Genomic DNA, 16,155 nt, shown 5'->3' on the forward strand with positions numbered 1-16,155 from the left:
AGGGCTAGGGATTAGGAAAAACAAAGCATGGTTTGTTCCTGCTCCTGTCCCAAATTGGGCACAAGTGCTTAAAACAATAGAAGAGTTTCCTTTTGCACCTACCTTGCTGCTTCCTTGGTGTTAAATTCAACAAATTGTCCCTTGACTTTCAGAGATCCTTGTACTTCTTCAAGCAAAATGAAAATTCTTTCATAATCTGAAGATACTTAAAAAATATTATTTCTACAATCATAAAAATGAAATATACCTCAACCTTAGTGCATCCACTACCACAGTATACATTTTCAATAGGCTACAATGTTACATAGTGTTTGTGTTTTGCATGTTTAAATCACAGCATCTGTATATTACTAAGGAAATTATCACGAACACTAACAAAAAAAAAAAAACACTTAAGCAGATGTATTAGAAATATTCAGTGAAATTAAGGAGAAGCCATGCTAAACTATATACAGATCCAATACAGCCAAACAATGAGCTCAAGAGGCAGCATAATTGTGTTCTAAATAATAGAATGAGAGACTTCTTATGCTTTGATTGATAGACATTCTTGCACTACTTACTTCGCCCAAACCTTCTAACTTCTTTCATTAATTGATATTTTATATCATCATTAATTTTCTTTGTCATAGCAGGAGATATTTGTGGCACATTTGGCAGAGTTTCCACTAAAGACATTGCTGTGACTGGTGAGTCACCTGCAGAGACGCTGTTGTTTTGGGTTCCTACCACAAACTCATTACTATTAATTTTGTAAAGCAGCTCATCTTTGCAGAGACTAGTGAAGTTATAAGGGAAAAGAATCCAGTGGGTTGGGTGGCATACGATCTCTTGTCATATTTATAAGGTCTGGTGGAGCAGAATCTGACAGGAAGCCATCAGGAGGGGTTTGACCATTTTCCAACTCCTCCTCCTTGATATCGTTAAAGACAGTAGCATTTAGAAAACAAATGTAAAAGCTGAGCTGTGAGGTAGGTGCATTATGTCACCCCCACAGGTATATCCCTCTGCTGCTCAGTTTCTAGGAAGTTACCTCATAAAGCAGGAGAATATACCAGGTGGCTATCTGAGATCCCTCAAACTGAGCTCAAGAAAGACAATACAGCAAAACCACCTACTTCCCTGCAGGACACTATGCATGCATACAGAAACCAGGTAGGACAGTACAACCAATACACAAAAATGCACAGATCCCTGGTACTCGTAGATGAAGTGCCAGCTCCTGACAGATTACTACGCCCTGGTGGAACCACTGACAAGGAGTTATCAGGTGCTTCTTGGCCATTTTTCATCTTCTTCTCATAGAGATTACGATTGCTGGTGGCATCCGGAAACAAAATGAAGAGGTCGAGCTATGAGGTAAGTGCATAATGACAACCCCACTGGTATACCCCACTGATGCTCAGTTTCTAGAAAATTATCCCGTAAAGAAGGATGATATGCCAGGTGGCAATCAGAGAACCCTGAGATTCAGGCAAGAAAAGATATTACCACAAAACCACCTTCTTCCCTTGATGACACTATGTATGTATATGGAAATGAACTAGGACAGTACAACTTATAAGAAAACATGTACAGATCCCTGATACTCATGGCTGGAAAATACCAGCTCCTGCCATATTAATAAACCTTGATGCAACAGTTGACAAGAAGTTATGAGGTGCTGGTTGGACTTTTTGTATCTTCTCTTCACAGACATTGTGAGTGATGGTAGCATCTGGAAACCAAATGAACAGGTTGAGCTGTGAGGTAAGTGCATTATGTCAACTCAGCAGGTATATCTCTCTGATGTTATGTTTCTAGGAAATTATTTCATAGAGCAGGAGAGGATATGCCAGGTGACAATCTGAGACACCTCAAATTGAGCTCATGAAAGATAATATAACAAAACCACCTTCTTCCCCTTATGACGCTATGCATTCATATGGAAACCAAGTAGGACAGTACAACTAGTAAAGAGACGTACACAGATCCCTGGGACTCATGGCTGGAATACCAGCTCCTGCCAAACTAATAAGCCCTCGTGTAACAGTGGACAGCAAGTTATCTGGTGCTGGTTGGCTGTTTTTATCGTCTTTTTGCCGACATTGTGAGTGATGGTAGCATCTGCAAATCTAATGAACAGGTTGCGCTGTGAGGAAAGTGCATTGTGTCAACCCCACTGGCATATCCCTCTGATGCTGAGTTTCTAGGAAATTATTGCACAAAGCAAGAGGACATGCCAGGTAGCAACCTGAAACCCCTTAAATTGAGCTCACAAAAGATAATAAAACAAACCACCTTCCCCTCTTCATGACATTATGCATGCATATGGAAACCAAGGAGGACAATCCAACTTACAAGTAAACATACAGAGATCATTGGTACTCATGGCTGGAATACTAGCTCCTGCCAAATTAATAAGCCCTGGCAGAATAGCTGACAAGATGGTATCAGGTGCTGGTTGGCCATCTTCCATCTTCTCTTCATGGACATTGTGAGTGACAATAGAGTCTAGAAACCAAAACAAGTCAAGCTGTGAGGTAAGTGCATTATGTCAACAACATGTATGTATGCCTCTCATGCTCAGTTTTTAGGACATCATCTCATAAAGCAGAAGGATACGCCAGGTGGCGATCTGAGACCCCTCACATTGAGCTCACAAAAGATAATATAATAAAACCACCTTCTTCAACTTATGACACTGCATGCATATGGAAACCAAGTAGAAACAACTAGTAAACAAACATACACTGATCCATGGTACTCGTGGGTGGAATGCCAGCTCCTGACACTCATGTAATGGTTGGCAAAAAGTTATCACGTGCTGGATGGCCACTATTTATCTTCTCTTCACAGACATTGTGAGTGACTGTAGCATCTGAAAATCAAATGAAAAGGTTGAGCTGTGAGGTACATGCACTATGTCAACCCCATAGGTATATCCCTCTGATGCTCAATTTCTAAGAAATTATTTCATAAATAAGGAGAGGATATGCCAAGTCTCTCAAATTGAGCTCACAAAAGAAAGTACAACCAAACTACCTTCTTCCCTTGATGACACTATGCATACATATGAAAACCAAGTAGGACAATCCAACTTACAAGCAAATGTACACAGATACCTGGTACTCATGGATGAAATACCATCGGCTTCCATATTAATAATCCCAGGTAAAATTGTTTACAAGACGTTATCAGGTACTGGTCAGCCATTTTGCATCTTATCTTCATGGACATTGTGAGTGATAGTAGCATCAGGAAAATATAATAGGTTTAAAATTTGGAAAGAAATAAAACCATCATTAGTCACAGATGGCATTGTTCTGTACATAGAAAATGTAAAACAGGCCGGACTTCCTCCAAGATGGATGAATAGGAACAGCTCCAGTCTGCAGTTCCCAGTGAGAGAGTGACAGATGAGTGATCTCTGCATTTCCAACTGAGATACCAAGTTCATCTCATTGGTACTGGTGAGACAGTAGGAACAGCCCAAGGTGGGCAAGCTGAAGCAGGATGGGGCATGCCTCACCTGAAGGGCACAAGGGGCCAGAGCACTCTCTCTCCCAGCCAAGGGAAGCCATTAGGGACTTTTCTGGACACTTCAGTACTCTGGCTCAGATATTGCACTTTTCCCACAGTCTACACAACCTGCAGACCAGGAGATTCCCTCTGGCACCAACAATGCCAGCACCCAGGTTTCCAGCATGAAACTAGGTGGCCATTTTAGTCTAGTGGCACCTGGAATGCCAACGAGACACAACTGCTCATTCCCCCTGAAAAAAGGGGCTGATGCCAGGGAGCCAAGCGAGCTGGCTCAGCAGGTCCCACCCCTACGAACACCAGCAAGCTAAAATCCACTGGCTTGAAATTCTCACAGCCAGCACAGCAGTCTGAGTTTGACCTGGGATGGTCGAGCTTGGTAGGGAGAGGGGCACCTGCTATTGCTGATGCTCCAGTAAGAGGTTTCAACATTGCTGTGTAAACAAAGCCACCAGGAAGTTTACACAGGGCAGCTCAACAAGGCCTCTCTGCAGACAGATTGTCAAGCAGATTCGCTTGCTGGAAAGGGCATCTCAGAAAAAAGCAAAAGAGAGCAGATCCTCAGGGACTTACAAAGCCTCCAGCTTCCTGGGATAGAGCACCTGGGAAAAGGGGCGGTTGTGGGTTCAACTTCAGCAGACTTAAACATCCCTGCCCGGCAGCCCTGAAGGGAGCAACGGATCCCCCAGCACAGTGCTTGAGCTCTGTTAAGGGACAGGCTGCTTCCTCAAGTGGTTCCCTGACTCCCCGTGTATCCTATCTGGGAGACACATCATACAGGAGAGCTCTGGCTGACATCTGACAGGTACTCTTTTGGGACAAAGCTACCAGAGGACAGAACAGGCAGCAACCTTTGCTGTTCTGCAGACCCTGCTGGTGACTCCCAGGCAAGCAGGGTCTGGAGTGGACCTCCAGCAAACTCCAGCAGACCTGCAGCAGAGGGGCCTGACTGTTAGAAGGAAAACTAACAGAGAGAAATAGCTTCAACATAAACAGAAAGGGCATCCACTCAGAAACCCCATCCGAAAGTCACCAACTTGAAAGACCAAAGGTAGATAAATCCACAAAGATAGGAAGGAACCAGCACAAAAAGGCTGAAATCACCAAAAGCCAGAATGCCACTTCTCCTCCAAGGGATCACCACCCCTCACCAGCAAGGGAACTAAACTGGATGGAGAATGAGTGTGATGAACTGACAGAAGCAGGCTTCAGAAGGTGGGTAATAATAACAAACTTCTCTGAGCTAAAGGAAGGTGTTCTAACCCAATGTAAGGAAACTAAGGATATTGAAAAAAGGTTAGATGAAATGCTAACGAGAATAACCAGCATTGAAAAAAACATAAACGACATGACGGAGCTGAAAAACACAGCATGAGAACTTCACGAAGCATACACAAGTTTCAATAACCAAATCGATCAAGCAGAAGAAAGAATACCAGAGATCAAAGATCAACTCAATGAAATAAAGTGAGAAGGCAAGATTAGAGAAAAAAGAGTGAAAAGAAATGAACAAAGCCTGCAAGAAATATGGGATTATGTGAAAAGACCAAATCTACGTTTGATCAGCATGCCTGAAAGTGATGGGGAGAACAAAACCAAGCTGGAAAACACTCTTCAGGATATTATCCAGGAGAACTTCCCCAGCCTAACAAGGCAGGCCAACATTCAAATACAGGAAATACAGAGAACACCACAAAAGTATTACTCGAGAAGAGCAACTCCAAGGCACATAATCCTCAGATTCACCAGGGTTAAAATGAAGGAAAAAATGCTAAGCGCAGCCAGAGAGGAAAGGTCAGGTTACCCACAAAGGGAAGCCCATCAGACTCACAGCAGATCTCTCAGCAGAAACCCTACGAGCCAGAAGACAGTGGGGGCCAATATTCAACATCCTAAAAGAAAAGACATTTCAATCCAGAATTTCATATCCAGCCAAACTAAGCTTCGTAAGTGAAGGAGAAATAAAATCCTTTATGGACAAGCAAATGCTGACAGATTTTGTCACCAATAGGCTTGCTCTACAAGAGCTCCTGAAGGAAGCACTAAACATGGAAAGGAACAACCAGTACCAGCCACTGCAAAAGCATACCAAACTGTAAAGACCATTGTTACTACGAAGAAACTGCATAAACTAATGGGCAAAACAACCAGCTAGCATCAAAATGGCAAGATCAAATTCATACACAACAATATTAACCTTAAATGTAAATGGGCTAACTGCCCCAATCAAAAGACAGACTGGCAAATTGGATAAAAAGTCAAGACCCATCAGTGTGCTGTATTCAGGAAACCCATTTCATGTGCAAAGACAGACATAGGCTCAAAATAAAGGGATGGAGGAAGATTTACCAAGCAAATGGAGAGCAAAAAAAAGGGGGGGGCGTTGCAATCTTAGTCTCTGATAAAACAGACTTTAAACCAACAAAGATCAGAAGAGACAAAGAAGGGCATTACATAATGGTAAAGAGATTAATGCAACAAGAAGAGCTAACTATCCTAAATATATATGCACCCAATACAGGAGCACCCAGATACATAAAGCAAGTTTTAATGATCTACAAAGAGACTTAGACTCTCACACAATAATAGTGGGAGACCTTAACACACCACTGTCAATACTAGACAGATCAATGAGACAGAAAATTAACAAGGATATCCAGGACTTGAACTCAGATTCTGGACTAAGTGGACCTAATAGACATCTACAGAACTCTCCACCCCCAAACCACAGAATATACATTCTTCTCAGCACCCCATCGCACTTATTCTAAAATTGACCATATAATCAGAAGTAAAACACTCCTCAGCAAATGCAAAAGAATAGAAATCATAACAAACAGTCTGTCAGACCACAGTGCAATCAAATTAGAACTCAGGATTAAGAAACTCACTCAAAACCGCACAACTACATGGAAACTAAACAATCTGCTCCTGAATGACTACTGGGTAAATAATGAAATGAAGGAAGAAATAAAGATGTTCTTCAAAACCAGAGAGAAAGAAGATAGAACATTCCAGAATCTCTGGAACACATTTAAAGCAGTGTCTAAAGGGCTCCACCAGAGAAGTGAGGAAAGATATAAAATCATCACCCTAACGTCACGATTAAAGGAACTAGAGGAGCAAGATCAAACAAATTCAAAAGCTAGCAGAAAGCAAGAAATAACTAAGATCAAAGCAGAACTGAAGGAGAGAGACGCAAAAAATCCTTCAAAAAATGAATAAATCCAGAAGCTGGTTTTTTGAAAAGATCAACAAAATAGATAGTCGGCTAGCCAGACTAATAAAAAAGAAAAGAGATAAGATTCAAATAGATTCAATAAAAAATGATAAAGGGGATATCACCACTGATCCCACAGAAATACAAACTACCATCATAGGTTGCTACAAACACCTGTATGCACATAAACCAGTAAATCTAAAAGAAATGGTTATATTCTTGGACACTTACACCCTCCCAACACTAAACCAGGAAGAAGCTGAATTCCTGAATAGACCAATAATAAGGTTTGAAGTTGAGGCAGCAATTAATAGCCTACCAACAAAAATATGTCCAGGCCAGATGGGTTCACAGCTGAATTCTACCAGAGGTACAAAGAGGAGCTGGTACCATTCCTTCTGAAACTATTCCAAACAATATAAAAAGAGGGAATCCACCCTAACTCATTTTATGAGACCATCATCATGATATCAAAACCTGGCAGAGATACAACTAAAAAAGAACATTTCAGGCCAATATCCATGAGGAATATTGGTGCAGAAATCTTCAATAAAATACTGGCAAACCAAATCCAAGAGCACATCAAAAGGCTTATACATCATGATCAAGTTGGCTTCATCCCAGGGATGCAAGGCTGGTTCAACATCTGCAAATCTATAAATGTAATCCACCACATAAACAGAACCAAAGACAAAAACCACATGCTTAACTCAATAGATGCAGAGAAGGCCTTCAACAAAATTCAGCAGCCCTTTATGCTAAAAACTATCAATAAACTAGACATCAATGGATCATATCTCAAAATAGTAAGAGCTATTTATGGCAAACCTACCAGCCAATATCATACTGAATGGGTAACAACTGGAAGCATTCCCTTTGAAAATCGGCACAACAATACCCTCTCTCACCATTCCTATTCAACATAGTATTGGAATTTTTGGCTAGGACCGTCAGGCAAGAGAAAGAAATAAAGGGTATTTAAATAGGAAGAGAGGACGTCAAGTTGTCCCTGTTAGATGACATGATTGTATATTTAGAAAACCCATTGTCTCAGCCCCAAATCTTAAGCTGATAAGCAACTTCAGCAAAGTCTCAGGATACAAAATAAATGTGCAAAATTCGCAAGCATTCCTATACACCAATAATAGACAGAGAGCCAAATCACGAGTGAACTCCCATTCACAATTGCTACAAAGGTAATAAAATACCTAGGAACACAACTAACAAGGGATGTGAAGGATCTCTTCAAGAACTACAAACCACTGCTCGAGGAAATAAGAGAGGACACAAACAGATGGAGAAACATTCTATGCTCATGGTTAGGAAGAATTAACATCGTGAAAATTGCCATACTGCCCAAAGTAATGTATAGATTTAATGCTATCCCCATCAAGCTACCAATGACTTTCTTTACAGAATTGGACAAAAACACCTTAAACTTCATATGGAACCAAAAAAGAGCCCACATAGCTAAGACAATCCTAAGGAAAAAAAAAAAAAAAAAAAAAAAAAAAAAAAAAAAAAAAAGCTGGAGGCATCACGCTTCCTGACTTCAAACTATATTATAAGGCTACTGTACTTAAAACAGCATGGTACTGGTACCAAAACAGAGATATAAACCAATGGAACAGAACAGAGGTCAGAAACAATGCTACACAACTACAACCATCTGATCTTTGACAAACCAGACAGAAACAAGCAGTGGGGAAAGGATTCCCTATTTAATGAATAGTGTTAGGAAAACTGGCTAGCCGTATGCAGAAAGTTGAAACTGGATCCCTTCCTTACGCCTTATACAAAAATTAACTCTAGTAGAGGCCTAACACCATAAAAACTCTAGAAAAAAACCTAGGCAATACCATTCATGACATAGGCATGGACAAGGACTTCATGATTAAAATACCAAAAGCAATGGCAACAAAAGCCAAATTAGACAAATGGGATATAATTAAACATAAGAGCTTCTGCACAGCAAACAAAACTATCAATAGACTGAACTATCAACCAATAGAATGACAAAAATTTTTGCAATCTACCCATCTGACAAAGGGCTAACATCCAGAACCTAAGGAGAACTTAAACAAATTTACAAGAAAAAACCAAACAACTCCATCAAAAAGTGGGCAAAGGAGATGAATAGACACTTTTCAAAAGAATACTTTTATGCAGCCAACGAACATACGAAAAAAAGCTCATCATCACTGGTCATTAGAGAAATGCAAGTCAAAACCACATTGAGATACCATCTCACGGCAGTTAGAATGGAGATCATTAAAAAATCAGGAGACAACAGATGCTGGAGAGGGTGTGGAGAAATAGGAATGCTTTTACACTGTTGGTGGAAGTGTATATTAATTCCACCATTGTGGAAGACAGTGTGGCAATTCCTTAAGGATCTAGAAATAAAAACACCATTCGACCCAGCAATCCCATTACTGGGTATATACCCAAAGGATTTAAATCGCTGTTATAAAGACATGCACACATATGTTTATTGTGGCACTGTTCACAATAGCGAAGACTTGGAACCAACCCAAATGCCCATCAATGACAGACTGGGTAAAGAAAATGTGGCACATATACACCATGGAATACAATGCAGCCATGAAAAAGGATGAGTTCATGTCCTTTGCAGGGACATGGATGAAACTGGCGATCATCATTCTCAGCAAACTGGCACAAGAACAGAAAACCAAAGACCACATGTTCTCACTCATAAGTGGGTGTTGAACAACGAGAACACATGGACATAAGGAGGGGAACATCACATACTGGGGCCTGAGGGTGTGGGGGGCTAGGAGAGAAATAGCAGGGTAGGGGGGGTTGGGGAGGGATAGCATTATGAGAAATACCTAATGTAGATGACGGGGCAATGGATGCAATGAATACCACCATGGCATGTGTATACCTATGCAAAAAACCTGCATGATCTGCACATGTACACCAGAACTTAAAGTATAATAAATAAATAAATAAGAAAAAAAGAAAATGTAAAACAATAAAATCAGTACAGTGAATAAGAAAATTTAGTCAGGTTACTAGATACTATAAAATGACTGGTATTTCTTTGTAATTAATAGCAACAAATAATTAGAATATAACATTTCAAATGTCATTAAAAACAGTACCAAAAACATCAAATACATAGCAATAAACCTAATCAGAGGTTGCAGTGAGCTGAGATCACATCATTGCACTCCAGCTTGGGCAACAAGAGCAAAACTCCATCTCAAAAAAAAAAAAAAAAAAAAAAAAGAAATAGAATTATGCTGATAGATATACCCTACTAAATATGAGATTTCCCATAAAGTTAGAGTAACTAAAACAGTGTGATATTGGAGCAATGACTGGCAAATACACCAAGGGAAGAGGATGCAGAAGCCAGACACAATCTGGAAATACAAAATAGCCAGATTTACCACAGAAGAGCTCCTGTAAACCACTGTGGAAATGACAGTGCTTTATAATAAATGCATTTCATAAATGCAGGGAAAATACAAACCTTGACTCTTACCTCATCCCTCTCCAAAACTTTACTGAAGATGGACAGACAATCTAGTAAACACTTAAGATATTATCTTCACAAGTATAGAATAGGCAAGGATGTTTTTAATGAGGGTAAAAAAACACTAGCCATAAAGAATGAATTGTTTAATTAAATATAATTAAATGGAAAACTTCTATTCCTCAAAAGACACTATTAAGACAATGAAAAAATGAAGTATATTTGTAGATTACATATTATATAGTATATAGTATAGGTTATACATATGAATATATATTAATTACACACACACCCTCACACACACACTGTATATGTGTATATATATGTGTGTATATATATATATATATATACACACACATATATTAGACAACAACTGAGTGGAATCCAGAATATATCCAGAACTATAAATCAATTTTTAAAAACCAACATCCCAATAAAATTTGGGGGGAAAGCTGAATATGCACTTCATAAGAGTCATACTCTAATATGACTTTAATAATCACATCAAATACACCAGAACTCTGACTTTACTCAATTCCATGAATATTTATTTGATATGAATGGAAGATCTAGAAGAATACTTAGAATATTATCATCATGGCATTGAGTGATGCAAAGATGTTCTTAATAAACAAAAAGGACTAGCCCTAAATAATGCCCTGATTAATAAATTTAAGATAATCTGTTCATCCAAAATACATTATTGAGATAGTCTAAAAGCAAAATAAATTTGTAAAAGATACTAAAATTGTATATGTATTTGTATATATGTACGTATGTGCCTGTTTATAACTGAAACAGAATATATGTAAACTACAAATCCATTTTTTTTTTTTTTTTTTTTTTTTGAGACGGAGTTTCGCTCTTGTTACCCAGGCTGGAGTGCAATGGCGCGATCTCGGCTCACCGCAACCTCCGCCTCCTGGGTTCAGGCAATTCTCCTGCCTCAGCCTCCTGAGTAGCTGGGATTACAGGCACGCGCCACCATACCCAGCTAATTTTTTGTATTTTTAGTAGAGACGGGGTTTCACCATGTTGACCAGGATGGTCTCGATCTCTTGACCTCGTGATCCACCCGCCTCGGCCTCCCAAAGTGCTGGGATTACAGGCTTGAGCCACCGCGCCCGGCCCAAATCCATTTTTAAAATACAAACATCTCAACAAAATTTGGGGAAAAAGACCTGAAAAGTAACTTCTGAAAAGATGTAGTTAAATGACCAATGAACACATAAAAAGGCACTCCCCAAAAAATCAATAAATAGCTGGGCGACATGGCTCAGGCTTGTAATCCCAACACTATGGGAGGCTAAGGTGGGTGGATCACTTGAGCCCAGGAATTGGAGACCAGCCTGGGCAACTTGGTGAAACCCCGTCTCTACCAAAAAATACAAAGATTAGCCGAGCTTGGTGGCGTGCACTTGTAGTCCCAGCTACTTGGGAGACTGAGAAAATAGAATCGATTGAACGCAGGAGGTTGAGGTTGCAGTGAGCCGAGATCACGTCACTACACTCCAGCCTGGGCGAAAGAGCGAGACCCTGTCTCAAAAGACAAAAATCAAGAAATAAAAAAATATATATTTTTAAAAATGGTGCTCAATCTCATTAATCAGCAGAGAAATCCAAGTGTCAACATAAGGAGAGATCACTGCACACCCATCAGAATGGCTGGAATGAAAGACTAACTGGCTGGGCATGGTGGCTCAGGCCTGTAATCCCAGCACTTTGGGAGGCTGAGGTGGGCGGATCACGAGGTCAGGATATCAAGACCATCCTGGCCAACATGGTAAAACCCTGTCTCTATTAAATACAAAATATTAGCCGGGTGTGGTGGCTTGCGCCTGTAGTGCCAGCTACTCCGAAGTCTGAGGCAGGGGAATTGCTTGAACCCGGGAGGGGGAGGTTGTAGTGGGCAGAGATCACACCACTGCACCCCAGCCTGGGCGACAGAGTAAGACTCCGTCTCAAAAAAAAAAAAAAAAAAAAAAAAAAAAGAGAGAGAGAGAAAGAGAGAGAAAGAAAAACAGAGAAAGAGAGAGAAAGAAAGGAAAAGAAAGAGAAAGACTAACTCTACAGGGATTGAGCCAATGTGGCACAGCTGGAACTTCTGAATATTTGACTCTGATTTCCACACAGACACCCAAGGCTGTGGCCCAAAGGTCAGACAGAAGGCAAAATAAGAGATCATTCAGGACTGAAATCAAGTAACGGAGGAAAAGCACCCCACCCCAGGGTGAGGCAGAGCTCCCAAGGTCAGGCAGCCTCCCTCATGGTTGACACAAAGCTCTCCGAGTCCCACCATAGACTTAGATAATCCAAGGAGTAGCACCCGACTCCCACCGTGGCACCAGGAGACAGCACCCACAGATAATAATTTTAAAATCCAGCACCATGAGAAAGCATCTGGCAAGCGTCCCTACCCGAGATAAACAGATCCATAGAAAAGCCAACACATCCCAGTTGAGAGCGAGCAACAATCAAGGACAAGGACAAATGCACCCCACGACCAAAAACACCACCCAAAGAAGAGTCCCTCACGGGCTGAAATAAAGTCCCCGATTGAGAGTGACCCCACAGGGTGACAATCAGGCGTCCGGGGCACAGCCACCCCCAACCCAGCTCCTGAGCACAGAGTCCCCAAGACAGAGTACCCACTCAGGGCTGCTACCGCAGAAACACCGGCCACACCCGAGGCGGACACAGGTAACCAAGGCAGGGTCCCCACCCCGGGCTCACATCACTTCAACAGGAAAAGTTCCTCACATTACCGAGAGGAAGCCCCCAAGAAAAGGCCCTGGCCCCACCACATAGCCGAGACGGGGTGCCCAGGGAAAACGCCCTCATGGCTGACACAGGAGCCCATGGCGGTGTCCGCAGAGTGGAACCACATCACCCAGGGAGCCCGTACCATACACCCAATGGAGAACACCCCAGAAAAGACACTTTCTGAAGACTGACCTTGCTGGAGAAGCTGTGGCGGCACCTCACAAAATGGCAGTGACGTTGTGGTGCCTCCCCCTGGTGGAACTTTCTAGAAATCTGCCTTCTAGGAGTTGTGGGAAATGTGCCCCCTAAGGCACTTGTGAGTGATGCGCATGGGATGCGTCTCACCAGAAGCATGGATCCAGTAGGGGATGGAAGGGAAGCTGCCGGCCACTGCGTGCCCTGCCCCAGCCAAACACTGTGAACCTGGGGGCGCCAGAGCCAGGACCGGGTGCCCCAGCCCTGACAACCAGGCAGCGGTAGCCGTCCCCTTCGCTGACTCTGGCGCCCTCTACAGGCGTCATTCAGTAACAACCGCACAGCCGTCACAGGGAGAGAAACGCAGAACCTTCTCATACAGCAGGTTGAAATCGCTTGGGTAACATAGCCAGATCCTGGCTTTACAAAACCACCAGCCAACCAAAAAGAAAAAGAAAATCACAAAAATTAGCTGGGCGTGGTGGCATGCAGCTGTGACCCCAATTACTCGGGAAGTTAACATGGGAGGATCACTTGAACCCAGGAGGCAGAGGTTGCAGTGAGCCGAGATCACCCCACTGCACTCCATCTTGGGCGACACAGCCAAATCCTGTCTCAAAAATAATAGGGTGAATTTCTAGCTGACAGCCAGTAAGTTGATGTCTGGCACACTATATAAATAAAAAAAGAAGAAACATATGTCATCATCGTTTTTAAAGCAGAAACTGTGTTAAACTGCAACAACCTATTCATGAGAAAAAAATGTAAACACATTTAAGCAAGGTCTCTATCATTCAGTGTGATACTAGGTGTGGGTCTGTCAGAAATCCACTGCACACATTATTCCTAGGGGAGAAACCTTAGATACATTCTATGTAAAACCAAAACATGACAGAATTGCCCACGGCCATCATTTCTGTGCAACACAGTCATATAGGAATTCCTAGCTTACACTTGAAGATGATGGATGGCATATTCACACAGAGCCAGCTATCAGACAATTTAATTAAACACAACCTCTGAAAATGATGCTTCTCAGGGAGTTTTGGTGGCATGCTAAATAATGGTGATTAGGCTGGCCGTGGTGGCTCATGCCTGCAGTTCAAGCTACTCAGGAGGATGAGGCGGGAGGATCACTTGAAACCAGAAGTTCGAGGTGGAGTGAGCCATGATTGCACCACTGCCATTCAGCCTGGGAGACAGAGGGAGAGCCTGTATCAAAATAATAACAATCTTAGTATAAATAGTGGTGATTGTCTGGAAATAGAGATTCTAGGGAAACTCCAACCAGTAGCCCCCTGCAGTGACTGATAGTTTGCTGGTATTCGGAGCTACCAGAGTTGTGATGATGTTTGTTCCAAGGCTACCATGGAGCAAGGGAGGGGCATGCGGGAATAGAGCAAGTTAAAACACTACAAAGCTTATGGTTTGTAGTGTGATTTAGCCATTTTTCTTGAATAAATATTCTTCAAATTGTTGGAAGCCTATGGTTAATTCCCAGAATTCCAAGAATCTTTATGTTGACAATATTTGACACTTTTTTTTAAATAAAGGAGTGGATTTTCACTGGTCTTTCCTCCATAATTCCAGTTGTCTTTTCCTATATGTTAAATTTTAACCTAACTATAAATCCAACAAATAATATTATAATTAATTTATGTTCTCTTTTTTCCTGTATGAAAACTAATATAGGTGGTGCCTGCATATCATTCACCTCTATTGGTAAACTAGCCCTGAGGTACTGTTTCTTCAAGCAACTGGTTATAGTGTACTCCCCAAAGGGATATAGGTACAGATTGAGAGAATGTATTAGTTTTATTGCCCTGTAACAAACTACACCAAACTTAATGGCTGAAAGCAACACCAAATTATTATTTATTATCTCACAGCTCTGCAGTTCAGAAATCTGGGAGGTCTTGACTTTGTTCTCTACTTCAGATATCAAAAGCCCAAAACCAAAATTTTGTGCATCACTGTTCTCATCTAAAACATAAGGGATGGAATGCAATTCCAGATCCATTCAGATTATTGACAGAATCCAATTCCTTGCTGCTGCGCAGAACCGAAATCCTTGATTCTGGCAGGCTGTGAGCTGGGGCTCACTCTCAACTCATAAAGATGCTCACCAGGTCTTTTCATGTGGTCCCTTCCCTAACTTCAAGCTAGCATCTGCATGTCAACTTCTCCTCATTCTTTGTAACTATCTCATCGTCTTGTGCTACCAGCTGGAGAAAAAGCTCTGCTTTTAAAGCCTCATGTGTGTAGGTTAGGCCAACCTAGAGAATTCCTCTATATTTAAGCTAACAGATAAGTAACCTTACTTATATCTGCAAAATCGCTTTTGTCATGCTACGTAACATAATAAGGGGGTGAAATTCATGGGGACCATTTTAGAATTCTCCCAATGGTAGATGGAGAAAGTTGTGTAGCAGGATTACGATCCGTGAGGCATTGGCCACTTCATCATGGAACTTACTTTTCAGGACCTGCTTGATCTTCTACACACCACTTACATTTAATAATGGGGTGCTTCTATGCATACCCATTGCTGTAATTTGGTGGGTCAGAAAGCTCCTAGGATAAGACAGGCATCTCTAAGTAGTATTATAATTTGGCATCCATGATCAAGGGTCACTAATAAATTAAATATGTTTCAAAAGGATCAGAATGATGTTTGTCTTCAAGACATTCATGTCAATTCAGAAGTGGGGTGCTGTAATCATTGAGAAATCTAATAATTTGTCTTTCCCATGTACTTTAACCTTAGTAAAGGGCTATGGGCCTTCTTAGAGTAAGAATAGGAGGAAGAGTAATGGTACAAGCTTTTTTTAAATTTTAAGTTCTGGGGTTCTTGTGTAGAGGGTGCAGGTTTTTTACATAGATATACACATGCCATGGTGGTTTGCTGCATCCATCACTCGTCATCTACCTTAGATATTTCTCCCAATGC

General features: G+C 41.3%; 1 protein-coding gene across 1 annotated transcript in view; it reads right to left on the bottom strand.

Moving 5' to 3' along the window:
- The window catches only part of SAGE1 (sarcoma antigen 1), a 134,741-nt gene that overhangs the window by 2,328 nt on the left and 116,258 nt on the right, over window positions 1–16,155 (bottom strand). Inside the window, 8 exon segments of the mRNA XM_039463914.2 lie at window positions 103–196; window positions 564–798; window positions 800–964; window positions 1,217–1,276; window positions 1,674–1,717; window positions 1,967–2,071; window positions 2,074–2,106; window positions 2,353–2,493. Of these exon segments, the coding sequence (XP_039319848.2) occupies window positions 103–196; window positions 564–798; window positions 800–964; window positions 1,217–1,276; window positions 1,674–1,717; window positions 1,967–2,071; window positions 2,074–2,106; window positions 2,353–2,493 (877 nt within the window).

This window comes from Saimiri boliviensis, chromosome X (genome assembly GCF_048565385.1).
Source record: "Saimiri boliviensis isolate mSaiBol1 chromosome X, mSaiBol1.pri, whole genome shotgun sequence".
Classification (NCBI taxonomy): Eukaryota; Metazoa; Chordata; class Mammalia; order Primates; family Cebidae; genus Saimiri; species Saimiri boliviensis.